The sequence below is a fragment of the Chamaea fasciata genome, unplaced genomic scaffold (assembly GCF_029207755.1).
Source record: "Chamaea fasciata isolate MVZ Bird 193981 ecotype frontalis unplaced genomic scaffold, bChaFas1.0.hap1 SCAF_5, whole genome shotgun sequence".
Taxonomy (NCBI): Eukaryota; Metazoa; Chordata; class Aves; order Passeriformes; family Sylviidae; genus Chamaea; species Chamaea fasciata.
In genome coordinates, this window is record NW_027094090.1 from 69,180,008 (window position 1) to 69,192,275 (window position 12,268).

The window sequence follows — 12,268 nt, forward strand, 5'->3', positions numbered from 1 at the left end:
TGCTCTTGAATTCCTTGCTAAATACAATTAATGTGGCAGCATTTTACAACGCTGAGGGCCAAGTTCTCAAACTCCCCTCTTTTCCTGCCAAAAAAAAAAAAAAAAATTAATGTTTGCAAAACTGAAGTTTATTTTTGAATATTTATCCTACTTCATTATGGCCTCATAAGGAACTGGTAGCCAGAGGGTATTTACAGATAAGCATCTTCTGTGGTAGTAATAAACCCCATTAGCTCAAGCAGCACGGGCTTTGCTCTCAGTGTTTAAACCTGGGACTCTCCCCCCACTGGCAACTTCTGGCAGCTTTATAACGAAGTGCCAACAGGCTTATTAAACACTGGCATTCCTCATGAGACTGAAGCTCCTGTCAGCCAGCTGGGATGAACTTTGCCTCGGGGAACATGAAATACTCTGGCAGAGTGCTGTGATCATGCACTGATCCAGGCTGATGATGAGCCTGAGAGCTTGCAGCTCCCAGCTAATGGAGTAATTCCTTGTGCTCAGGTGATTAAGGCGCATGATCTCGGTTTAGGAGGTTCCCAGTTTCTACCCTTGTACCCTGACTGTGCTGGCAGCACTTGCATGGTGAGGTATTTTTTCTATGGGTGCATTCACATGGATTATTCCCTGTTCTTCTGTAGAATGGCTGTTCTCCTGTGTAATGAGCAGCGGAGATAACTGAGCCCACGGTAGTGTAGAACATTAATTTTTGGATAAAATCACTGGGACTGAGCTTTTAATATTTATCAACACAAGGACTATGTGTAATAAATAAATCCTCTTCCAGCTCAGAAAACAAAAGAATTCCAAAGAAATTCCAGTTGTATTGTCTACATTGTTCTTGATGGCCTAGAAGTAAACAGAGAAAGTCAGAGTAAAGGAAGAAAGATTTAGATGTTGGAATTCTGACTGAGTTTTCAGGGCACTTATGGTTTAGTGTGATGGCAGTTGTGGATAAAGTCTTTACTGGTCAAAATTTATCAGCTTTAATATGAAAGCTAGAGACAAAAGTCTGAAAGCTATGAGACAAATCAAATACCTTTTTCAAATGTTCCTGTAAATGGGAATGTTTCAGGATATAGCTCGTGAAACAGAAAGGAGCTCTCTGCTATTAGCTGAATGTTGTTACGAAGTTGATTGCTGTTCCGCTGTCATTAGTTTTTCCATTCAGCAAAAATTCCACAGGAAGAAAGATGAGATATCTCTCAAATAAATGTTCTTTAGAGGAGATTAGATTTGTGCCATCCGTAGAAGGTAGAACTAGGATCTGTACCTGGTGGAAATCAGCATTAGCCCACGGGATACAGGAGAGCAAAAATAAATAGGACAGCCTGAGAATCTGGCTGCACACTTTTATACTGACCCATGTGCTGGGGCACCTCAGGGGTCCTCAGGGTCCAAGTGATGCCCTTTTAACAGATTTTTCAGAAAAGGCACACTATTTGCTGCATAACTGAGGAAATTTTCTAGATATGTCTCAGTTGAGACAGTACAAAATATGTGCCTATTTCCTTTGGAAAATTTAGACCTAAACAAATGGAACTGTGTATGATCAGATGACTCCCCTGCTATGTGAAGTAAATTAAAAGCTTTCAGTCTTCAGTATGTTCAGGTAACGAACTCTTAGACATCAACTTCTGCTTTGTACTATGATGCAGAGTACACAGAAGAATCTCCACGAATTAAGATGTTAAATTTTAGGGTAAAGTGGAAAACTGTAGTGATGATGGCAAATAAAATGCAAGTGCAGCATGCAACAGATGAACTAAAACTTTATTAAAATCGGGGGGGGAAAAGCTACTCTTGGAAGAGAAAGAGCAGCCAATGATGACTGTAAGTTAGGGATCAAAGCTGTGCAGAAACAAAGATAAAAAGTTTGGCAATAAATGTGTTGACAGTTCCGTGGCGGGAAAGTCGCATTTGAATTGTCAGAAGAAGGTCTCTGGGCTCTGTGATTTGACGCTGCATGACCACAAGGCCACTGTGGTTGTTCACTTTTTTTGTGGTGAAAAACCCCTCCTGGTTCCCGCTGATGATGGACAGCTGAATTTTATCCCCAGGGACAGCATTGGAAGGGCCCATGCGGAAAATGTCGGTGGGTACTTGGATGTTGGTAGGAAAAGAGAGGTGATAGTAGGTTATTCTCAGAGGCAGGCTCTGGCACTCCTTATTTTCATTACAAGGCAAGCGCTCACAGCGACTGCAAGAAAAGTGAGAACACAAGACAAGAGGAAGATTAGCGCACATTTAGCGAGTGGGAGGGAGAGCAAGGGCAGTGGGGGTGGGAAAAGACAGGCTGACTTGCATCCTGTATCCATTCTTCAGCCTGGCACCTCACTCATATTGCAAAGGGATATGAATTCAGTAAGGATGAACTTGCCTGCAGTTGGAGCTTTGGGAGAAGCGTTGCCATTGTCAGAAGTGTTGCTCTGCATGCACAGATGGATCAAGTCTGGCACCTCAGCGGGGGTGAGAGTTTATTTTCATCTACGTCAGCCAAGATCTCCTAGGGAGAACGCTGGCACTTTTTTCCCCTCCATGTTTTATTCTTTTGCTGGTTCAACATATGTTCAATAAAGGAAGAGATTCTAAGTGGTTAGGGAGCTGTCTTTCAGTATTCTGAAAACTCAGAATACTTCTGAATGTCCAAAGAGTTGGTCGCTGAAGATGAACCATTTCCTGCTGATGTGGCACACTATTCCTCTGCACTATCAGAGCCACAGTCAGTCTAACACCCATCTAGGCAAGCCCTGAAAACAAGATCCAATGGCCTGATGTCTCCAGCATGTGTCCTACACATTCAGTCCCCACTTACATAGCCCTAAGTCATGGGAACAACCCTGGTGAGAGAGGATTTTGCCCTCTGTTCTTTCATTCCCTTTGCACTGTGTCACAGTGAAAAATCCAGAGCACTAGCATGAGATCACCCATACAAGCTGGCAGGGAACAACAAACCTGTACAATTAGCAGTCACAATCTTCATGTATTCTGTTTCAGAGAGGAGTGAACTTTGTCCAGAAAATATGGTAGACAGCTATGGGCATCCAAGTCACTGCCATTTAAGAGTGTTACAGTTTACTAGCACACTAATGAAGATCCGACATGCCATGGTATCTGGTGGGTTTGAGAAGTGTGTAAAGGATTGCATACTGGATTAGTTTGTATGCATTTCAGATTAAAGATATGCCCGAATCACCACATAGGTGTCCAAACATCCTTTAAAGCAGGTGTGTGGAGGCAAAGGTAGACAACAATGATCTCAGCTGGATGATGACTTTGCAAAATATCATCATGATCAGGTTGAGCATTTAGCTGCAAACTTGCCTCGTGCAAAACTAAAAATCCATTAAATTACGTGCAAGAGTCTCTCCACTCCAAGCAGTATTTGGTCCACAGGAAGTTTTGGAACCTAAACAATTTCTTTCTTTACCAAGAAATGGTCCAGCATAAAAGCATGGTTTGTTTCTTACTATCTCAAGTAAATCTGAGTGTTCATCTCATTACTTTATTTTGACATGAGTTTGAGCTCCCATCAGCAGTATCTGCTACCAAGAGAACTGTGGTTCATAAGCAAGCCCCACTTTGTTGCCAAGACACAGTGATCTGAATTCCAGGAACTTCTCATTATATGCAAAACCAGCACTTTCAAGAAGACTAATTAAAAGTACCCTCAGTTCTTCAATTAATATGTTGCATGTTTTCTTTTAATACTACTTGCAAACATAAGTGGTTCTTTGAAGCAATTCTTTGAAGATTTGAATGCATTCTTAATTTTATGTGTTTAAAGATCACGCACAAGTCCTCACAGGATGGCCAGCTAATTAGGTGTGGATACTCTTGAAGTATTTTCAGGTATGGAGAGCTCTGCATTCTTTTCTGAAACGTCATTAATAACTCCACTAAGGAGTTATTAATGAATATTATTGATGTTGTTGAAATCATGAGGCTACTTGGTTTTGCTGAAATCACGGAGCAAGTTGAGACAGTTAATTCCTTAGTTGGAAGTGTTTTCTTCAAGCACAACTTCTTAGAAGCATGTACAGGCTTATGAGCACTTACAGGCTCATAAAGATGCTCTCCCTTATTATTTTATAAAAGTAAAATGCATTTTTAAATTATGGCCAGAATCTTTTAAGAGAACAGAAACCCAAAGCTTCCAGCTTTAGAAGACTTGAGAAAGGACGTTCTGTTGATTCAGAAAGTTATTTGTGAAGATAGATGTGCCTGCAGCTAGGAGCTAAAATTATTCAAAATTCATCATCTTTTACCTCATGTTTTCGTGGTATACACTGCACATTGCACTGTAGGTTCAGTTAATGTGCAGTAATTGTTCCATCAAATAACCACAAAGGAGAGATAGCAAATATTGCTGCTTTCAAGAACCAGAGTTCGTTCTGGGGTCACACACCCCAAAGGCAAGAAGCAAAGAGCATTTCAACCCCAGTGCACTCTCTAGACCTTCAGTGGGCAGCAGGAAATCACATGGTGGGGGAACACAAGCTGCTGAAGGAGGGAGAAGCCCTGGGTGCTGCCCAGCTCTGTGGCTCCTTGGGACAGGTGAGCTGCCTGCAGAACTCCTGTGTCCTGCCACCACGCTGTGAGCCATGGGGCAGAGCCCAGGGGCCCAGCAGGAGAGGGGTGTGCTGAGGAGACTACCAGAGAAAACCAGCCCAGAGCCCAGGGCCAGTTGTGTATGTCTTTGCAAAACTCTGAAATCAGGTGCATGGGCTACGAAAGTAAGTGTATGCTGCTGCTAAATGCTTACTCCTGAATTTGAACCCAGTAGTTTTAGCTCACTTTCTACTCTGTTCTATTTCTACTCTGTTCTATGCCTATTTATGTGGCTGAAATATTGGTTTCAAAGAATTGCCCCCAGTTTCAATTTCATGTACCAAACACTGATAAAAGAAAACTACCAGAACTAGAGGGATTCCATTTGTAAATAATCAATACAACATTTTGTAGCAGAAAAACAAGGAGAAGAATATTTTGCGCCTTCCCTCATGTTAATTTCTGAGTCAGGTTTTCACTTCACTGTGCTCAAAGGAGTTGAGTGGTATGCAACAATTCCTCATATGCTGAAGGAAAATGAACTTTTCATTAGCAAGATGTATGGCTTTATGATTTACTTCCTACAGGGAAACCAACTCAACGTGCTGAACAACTAACCAAGTTTTATTAGTGAACTACACCCTCATTATACATTCTATGCTGTAGACTTCCAGAGCTGTAGCAGTCTTCCAGGCCTCCTAGAATATATTCAGCTGCAAAGGCTCTTGCTCATGTTATCATCTTTTGTGTGTGCACCTCTTTTCAGCAGGTTGCACCACACCATGAGGTCCAAGTGAGCTGCCTCCACATCATGGACACTGATGCTAATGATCAACTGTGCAGGGAAGGTGGTTTTTGTCTTAAACAGACCAGAACTTTAAGGGAATGAAACCAACTGATGGTTGGTCTTCACAGACAATTCTTAACCAGGGGAGAATCTGGAGCCCTGCTTCAGGAGGGAAAACAGGATACAGCAGAGCAGTAGTGAGGATGGACAAGCACTCTGTATGCTCCTCCTGTCTGAAGATGGAAAGTCTCTAGGACATTCCAAGCAGTAGAGGAGACAGAACTATATTGTCTTTGTCCTCAGCACTGAGCCTTTACATTCTATCCTTGTCTCCTTCATCTGTCTTTCCTAATTTAATTTCTTTTTCCTATCCCCTTTCCTAGCCTATGGCCCTTGCTGCTTGCTCAAATATTTGGCATCAGGATTGTCTACTAAACCAGTGGCAATCCTCCTCTTCTTGCTCCATTTTCTCCTGGCTGACACTTAGTTCTCTCAGTTTCCACCTCACAGCCCTAGACCCGAAGCACAGTCCTTCCCCTCAGGATCTTTTCTGGCCAACCCAAATTATTCCTTCCTCTGATGGGCCTCATCCAAATTTGGAACAGAACCATAGGATCATTAAGGATGGAAAATACCTCCAAGACCATTGGGTCTAGCCGTGACTAAGCCCACCTCGTCACCCAGACCAGAGCACTGAGTGCCATGTCCAGGCATTCCTTGGACACCTCCAGGAATGGGGACTCCACCACATCCCTGGGCAGCCTCTTCCAATGCCTGACAACCATTTCAGTGCAGAAATTCTTCCTGATGTCCTCTTGTCCTGTCACGAGTTCCCTGGAATCAATCACCCTTGACCATGAAGTCCTGACCCCTGTGGTTGTCTCTTTTCTCTCTCGTTTTACCCTGTTTTACCTGCTACCCCTGAAGCATCCCCCAGACTCACTCTCCTCACCTTGACATACCTTCAGGTCCTTCCCTCTCTACATTCAGCCTCCTTATCTCAAAGTATGCTTTTTTTTTCCTTACCAAGTTGGCTCCTCTCTCACCCATGCTAGAAACAGCTTGCTTATCCATGGAGTTGGGGCTGTCCAGGCAGGCAGTACCTGGCCCAGGACAGACAGACTGGGCTCCTCTCCTGTGGCTTTACATGAGAGCAGGCTCAGACAGTCTGTGGAGTTAGACCTGCATGTCTCAGACTGCTTTGAAGCGCAATAAGAAGCTCAGGACCACTAAATCAGGAGTGAACTCTTTGTTGCTGGAAGATGAAGACCTCTCTGCTGATAGGAAGAATTAAATTGCAGTGAGGCAGGTAGCCAAACACATTGCTACTTAGGCTATGAAATCCTTATCATTCAAGGACTAGAAGCAAAAGTTAAATAAAGAACTCTCAGAAAGATTCCAGGTACATCTGAGCCTATTTTGGCATAGAGGAGTGGATTAAGTTTACCCATCAAGCTCTTAATTTCCTAAGATTGATGGGGAAAAAAAAGGCTGAGTGCAATTTTACAAAGTTCATAATTTCAAAAGTTTCAGAGGATTTTGGTAAGGATGACAAAAAGCACAAAAGCAATTTCCTAGCAAATTTCGGATTTCTGCTCCATACCAAAACAGCAAACTGTTAATTTTTTTTTATTTTTTAAATCACCAAAATGTCTTTAAAACACACAAACCAGTTCCTCTCTACACTTGTTCTTGAAAATGGGTGAACTGCTCTGGCTGAAATTTGCCAAAACTTGAGCTTGACTCAGACACCTGGCATGTAAAAATTTCAGCCATTGGTTACGTTTTGGCAAAATTTTAAGGAGTTAAAAACACATCCTAATAATGATAAGCACCAGGCAACCTTTATAATATGCAGACATGTCTAGAAAATACAAATAGTTCCCCATTTGGCTCAATGCAGCACACGTCTGACATGTTGCCATAAATGCTTCTTTATCTTTTCTACTATTTTTCTTGGCTTAAATATTACAAGTGTTAGACTTCAATGCCATATAAAGAGAAGTTAATTGTTATGCAATTTGAAAATAAAAACGGTTTGGCAAGGCAGTGCAGCAGGTTAAGTTCCATTATGAGGAGCAGCAGCAGATCTTATCTATTCTGGGAAAAATACCAAGCCTATAGACTGATCAATGAAAAACAAAAAGCAGAATTTAAGCAGAAGAGATAAGGCCTTCAATAAAATCATCACCATTTAGAACAGGCCAGGCATGTTGGTGTCTTTGGGGAAGATAACACAGACTGTTTCCTCGTGGAGCTCAGAGTACCTAAACAGCATCCTGAGGTTTCAGCCCATAGCCTGGGACGATACTGCAATTACTTCACCTGACAGCAATGACCATTGCAACAGCCACCATGCAAAAACCCCTGCTTTACAGGTATTGGGTAAAGAAGCTTCTGGATCACTGAGTGCTGTTGCCTTTAAAGAAGGATTTTAAGGAAAAATAAGAATAAAGAAACTTGGATTTACAGGACTGAGGTCTATTAAATTATCACTGTTCCACAGAAGATAGTGGGGAACTGGATAAAAAAAATTTCCTGAGGTGCCAGCTTGATGAGAATGGAAAAATACGTTGCCTTTCTTATGGTGTGCCAAGTTGGTGAAACTGGAATGTGCTTTAAATAAAAAGGAGAGAAAAAATGATATCTGTACTAGATGTGATAAGAAGCCAACTACTTTGATTTTAGAGCCTGGGTGAAAAAGCAATTTAGTGTCATTATCATGCAGAACGTAACAAAGATATGCTGGCTGTCAGCCCTGCTGGGGTATGTATGCAAAACTGATTCAGTCAAGAAGATGTGAAGTAGTTTGGATGTAAAAAAGGTGCTAAAAATCTGTCTTATGAAACTGCTCCCCTGTGAGCACCAGGTAATCCCACCCATAAGTCCTGATTCCAGCACGTTGATACAATATTTGTGCCCTGGCTAAGTATGAGAGCATCTGCAGAACCCACTGCACTTGGTCAGTGATAACAATGAACTCACACTCTCTTTGCTTTATGCAAACATGTTTTCAACAATACATTTAGTAACTATCTGTAGCTGTTGAGAGGAGGGAAACCTAATAAATCCAACAAGATAATAACTCAAGGAATTAAAACAACTAGAATTTCACGGAGCAGCTGCAGGATTTCTGTCTGACTCAGCCTAATTATAGCCTGAGCACATCAGGAGGATCTCGCCCTATGAGTAGGTCTGGGTTAGGCAGAGAAAGCCATTACAGAGCCCAACAACCTCGACACAGAAAAACAATTCAGACATTGTACTGCTTTCCCAAAAGATCCCATATAGCTCAAAGACCCAGTGAAGTCAAATACAGAGAAGAGAGAAAATGAAATGGAATGTGTGTACGAAATGTATTTTATAAATTGAACTCTGCAACACAGGAATGTCTGTAAGAGAAGAGATCTGCTAATTCTGCCTAGTGGCCCATTGCACATTGTACTTTTTTAAAAGTTGTGATACCAATGAACCCACGGTCTTGCAAATAAAGAGAACATCTGCATTCTGAGGCACTACTTGGTCACTGATGTGACAAATACAATTTAAAATTTAATTCCTATTACCTTTCCCAGAACACAGGCATATTTTATAAATAGCTGGGTTTACACCAACTTCCTCTCCAACATTCTGATCAAATACATCTGCTGTGCCACTTATATGACATTTCAAAGACTAAGGCTTAAATGCAAACTAACTAATCCCCACAAAATCCCTGAGATGAAGATCAGTGTTGGCTTCATTCCACACTGGAGGCACAGAGTACTCAGGTCTGTCTAACAGATGGTGGCCATACCAACACTGAGTGGGAAAAGCGATAGTGGGCTGATAACAATTGTGATTTGTCAGCTTTCCTCCCTGGCTGGTGGAGCACACACTTACCTGAGTACAAGGCACACAGGGGGACCATGAAACAGCCTTTGGAAGAATTGCTGGAGTACAGGGTGCTTAGAAAGCCAAAGGGAAGTAGGCAAAGCATCACCTTCACCAGCCATAAACTCCAGCTATGCAACTGAGAGCTTGCAACAGCTTCTCCTCTCTGCTGGCAGTATTTGGTGGGTACAAAAGAGCTGCCAGCTGCCCCTCCTCCCAGAGCTGTCCCTATTTTCTACACCAGAATGCAGAGACTATCTCTGAGCTAGGTTAGAGACAGAATTATAGACACTGCAGCTAACACACCACCCTTGCTAGGATTCCCAGGTTTTCTAATACAAGTGAAAACTGGATCCAGATTGAAAGAGGGGAGATTTATGTAAGATATTAAAAAGAATTTTTTTATTGTGAGGGTGGTGAGACACTGGAACAGGTTGGCCAGTGACGTGGATGCCCCAACCCTGGCAGTGCTCAAGGCCAGGTTAGATATAGCCTTGAGCAAACTGGTCTAGTGGGACATGTCCCTGCACATGGCAGAGAGGGTTAGGACTAGATGATTTTTAAGGTCCCTTCTAACCCCTTAATAGTCTATGATTCAATTAAATGGTACCAAAAATAAGACATTCTTGCAATGCTTTGCAACAGTACAAGTGAGAGTTCAGAGAGGGAGCTAAAAAGAAGCCTTTAGCTGAAGTGTGAGAGTAAAGAAAGACTATGTGTGATTCTGAAATAAAAGCCGAGGATTTCAAAGCCAAATGCAGCCCTCCTATCAGGCTGCCTGCAAGGGAGCCAGACAGAGAGTATCTGCTCATGGCTCTGGGATCATTATGGTGCAAACCACTGACACATGGCATTTTTTAAGGGAGTATCTTTTTCTTAGAAAGAGGAGCATGAGAAAGAAACCAGACCTGTGTGTGCAAAACACAGGGCAGGCCTGCCAACACAATACACGCTTGCTAGAAACTGCTCTGTGCTCAGTCAGCAGTGGCATGACCTTCAGGAGAGCATGGCACCAGAAATCCGTCTGACCTTGCCAAAGGAGGTACTTACGTGTCTCCTGACTTGCGGTAATTCTCAGGACACTCCAAGGACAGGCAGCGAAAGCCGCCCTGGATGTTAAAGCAGGTCTCATTGAAAGAGCAGTTGTGGCTCTCTGCAACACACTCATCGATATCTGCCAAATGGAAACAGGGCAGTGGGTCACACACATGGCTTTTCCTCTCCTTGCAGGTGCCAAACAATGGCAGTATCCTGTTGGATACTCCAGAACACGGAGTGCAGTTAAACATTACTACAGGATTGCAAGGGGAGGGCAGAAGAACAAAAAAGAACACTAACCCAACCAACCAGCAAGAGGAAGAAAAGGAAGAGCAGCAGTGCCACTAAGTGGACAAGACATAAACATTTGCTGACATTTGTTTACAGCAGGATATTTCCTTTTAATGGCTAAACTAACTCATAGCATTTCACCATTGGAATCTTCCCTGTGAGAATTTTTTATAATTATTTGATAATGTTTAAAAAACAAAAGAGTAGTCCCTACTGCATTACTTTGTAACTGAAATTTCCTGTATATTTATTATAAAAGACTGATTTTTTCAGACATCTAGCTGATGTGTACTGCGTTACCTATAATGCAGTAGGAAAGGCATTTTTAAAATCCCAAAACTGCTAGAACTTGTCAGAATTCCACAATCCAGTGGGGTCTCCCTGCAGTTATTGAACCCACCTTGGCAGTTGCGTGCATTGGGCGCCAGCCTGTACCCTGTGGAGGGACAAGTGCATTGAAAGCTCCCAGGAATATTAATGCATCGAAAGGAACAGATGTGTCCTCCAGTGGGCAAAGCACATTCATCAATATCTGCAAGAAAAAGAACACCACTGATTTTCTATGTGTTCATGGCATTCAACCCAGTGCACACGTACAGTGCTCCTGCTGTGAGCTGCAAACACAATGTGATGATTCTAATTTCTGGGCAATAAGGAAGATCATCAGAAAGGTGTGGCTCTAGCCAACAACATTTAAATAGCAAAGATTTTCAGGAATAAATGGAACTCTGGAGAAAATGAAAAGCTATATGAGAGCCCAAGAGACAAAGTAATGGACGAAAGCAAGCACTTTACAGTGACATCTATTGTAGTGCTTTATAAAAGGGAGGGAGGGCAATAGTTTTATCCTTGTTTTTACAAAAAGGATATCAAAATTAGATGTTCTGCCCAAGGCCTCACTGTTTAGTAAGTCTTGGAGACCTAAGTCCAAGTTCAGGATCTGGTCCATGAGGTCGCACCCACATCCTCCTTGTATTTGAGAATACATTTGCTCAGAACCAGCCACAAAAAGAGGATATATACAATACTATCTGGTAATACCATATATTAAATATATAACATATAAATATGCTTATATCTCCACTAGCTGAAGACTGGAAATTCTGGTAGTTCCTCAGGAAAAAGACAAATTTCTTTCAAGTTAAAAAAGTGTGCCAAGCAACAGTTCAGTGTAAACAGCAAAAATGTCACCACACATGCAAAGAGATGCTTCTAGAAAAGGACATGGGTGGGAGACCTTCAGTAAATACAGTTTCACAAGAAAATCCCTAAGAGACTCAAACGTCAAAATGCAAAAATTACATGGAATTGCTCATGTTTGTCATGGCAACAATAAGAAATGCCCACCCACCCTCTCTCTCCCTGCAGTGCCACAAGCTCACCTTCACAGGAAATGCCATCGATGTCACTGAGCTGGAATCCACGGCGGCAGTAGCACTGGTAGGAGCCGTACACATTGGCACACTCTTGACTACAGGGGTTGCTCTCACACTCATTCAAATCTGAAAGGCACAGTTATACCCCTGAACCCCAAATTTCTTGCAATATTCATCACTCCTAATACGGGAATTAGACCAAGTTTTGGAAGGTAATTTTTTTTTTTGTAATTAAAAAGGATGGCACACGTCACTGAGTAACCTGGAAATAGGGAGCTCTGAGTGTGTTGCTCTTAACAGGGTCTGGCAGTGTAGGTGAATTTGCACTGTGCTATAATTTCCTCCTGTACTT

General features: G+C 42.2%; 1 protein-coding gene across 4 annotated transcripts in view; it reads right to left on the minus strand.

Moving 5' to 3' along the window:
- Positions 1–12,268, minus strand: part of FBLN1 (fibulin 1) — a 71,025-nt gene that overhangs the window by 23,314 nt on the left and 35,443 nt on the right. For 3 of the 4 annotated variants that reach the window (XM_066184333.1, XM_066184335.1, XM_066184334.1), the window contains exons 12-14: positions 11,923–12,042; positions 10,941–11,072; positions 10,262–10,385 (exon numbers count right to left, since the gene is read on the minus strand). In XM_066184333.1, the coding sequence (XP_066040430.1) occupies positions 10,262–10,385; positions 10,941–11,072; positions 11,923–12,042 (376 nt within the window). Of the gene's footprint in view, positions 1–1,789; positions 2,201–10,261; positions 10,386–10,940; positions 11,073–11,922; positions 12,043–12,268 lie in introns of those variants that run through there. The other variant, XM_066184336.1, reaches the window with a different exon arrangement.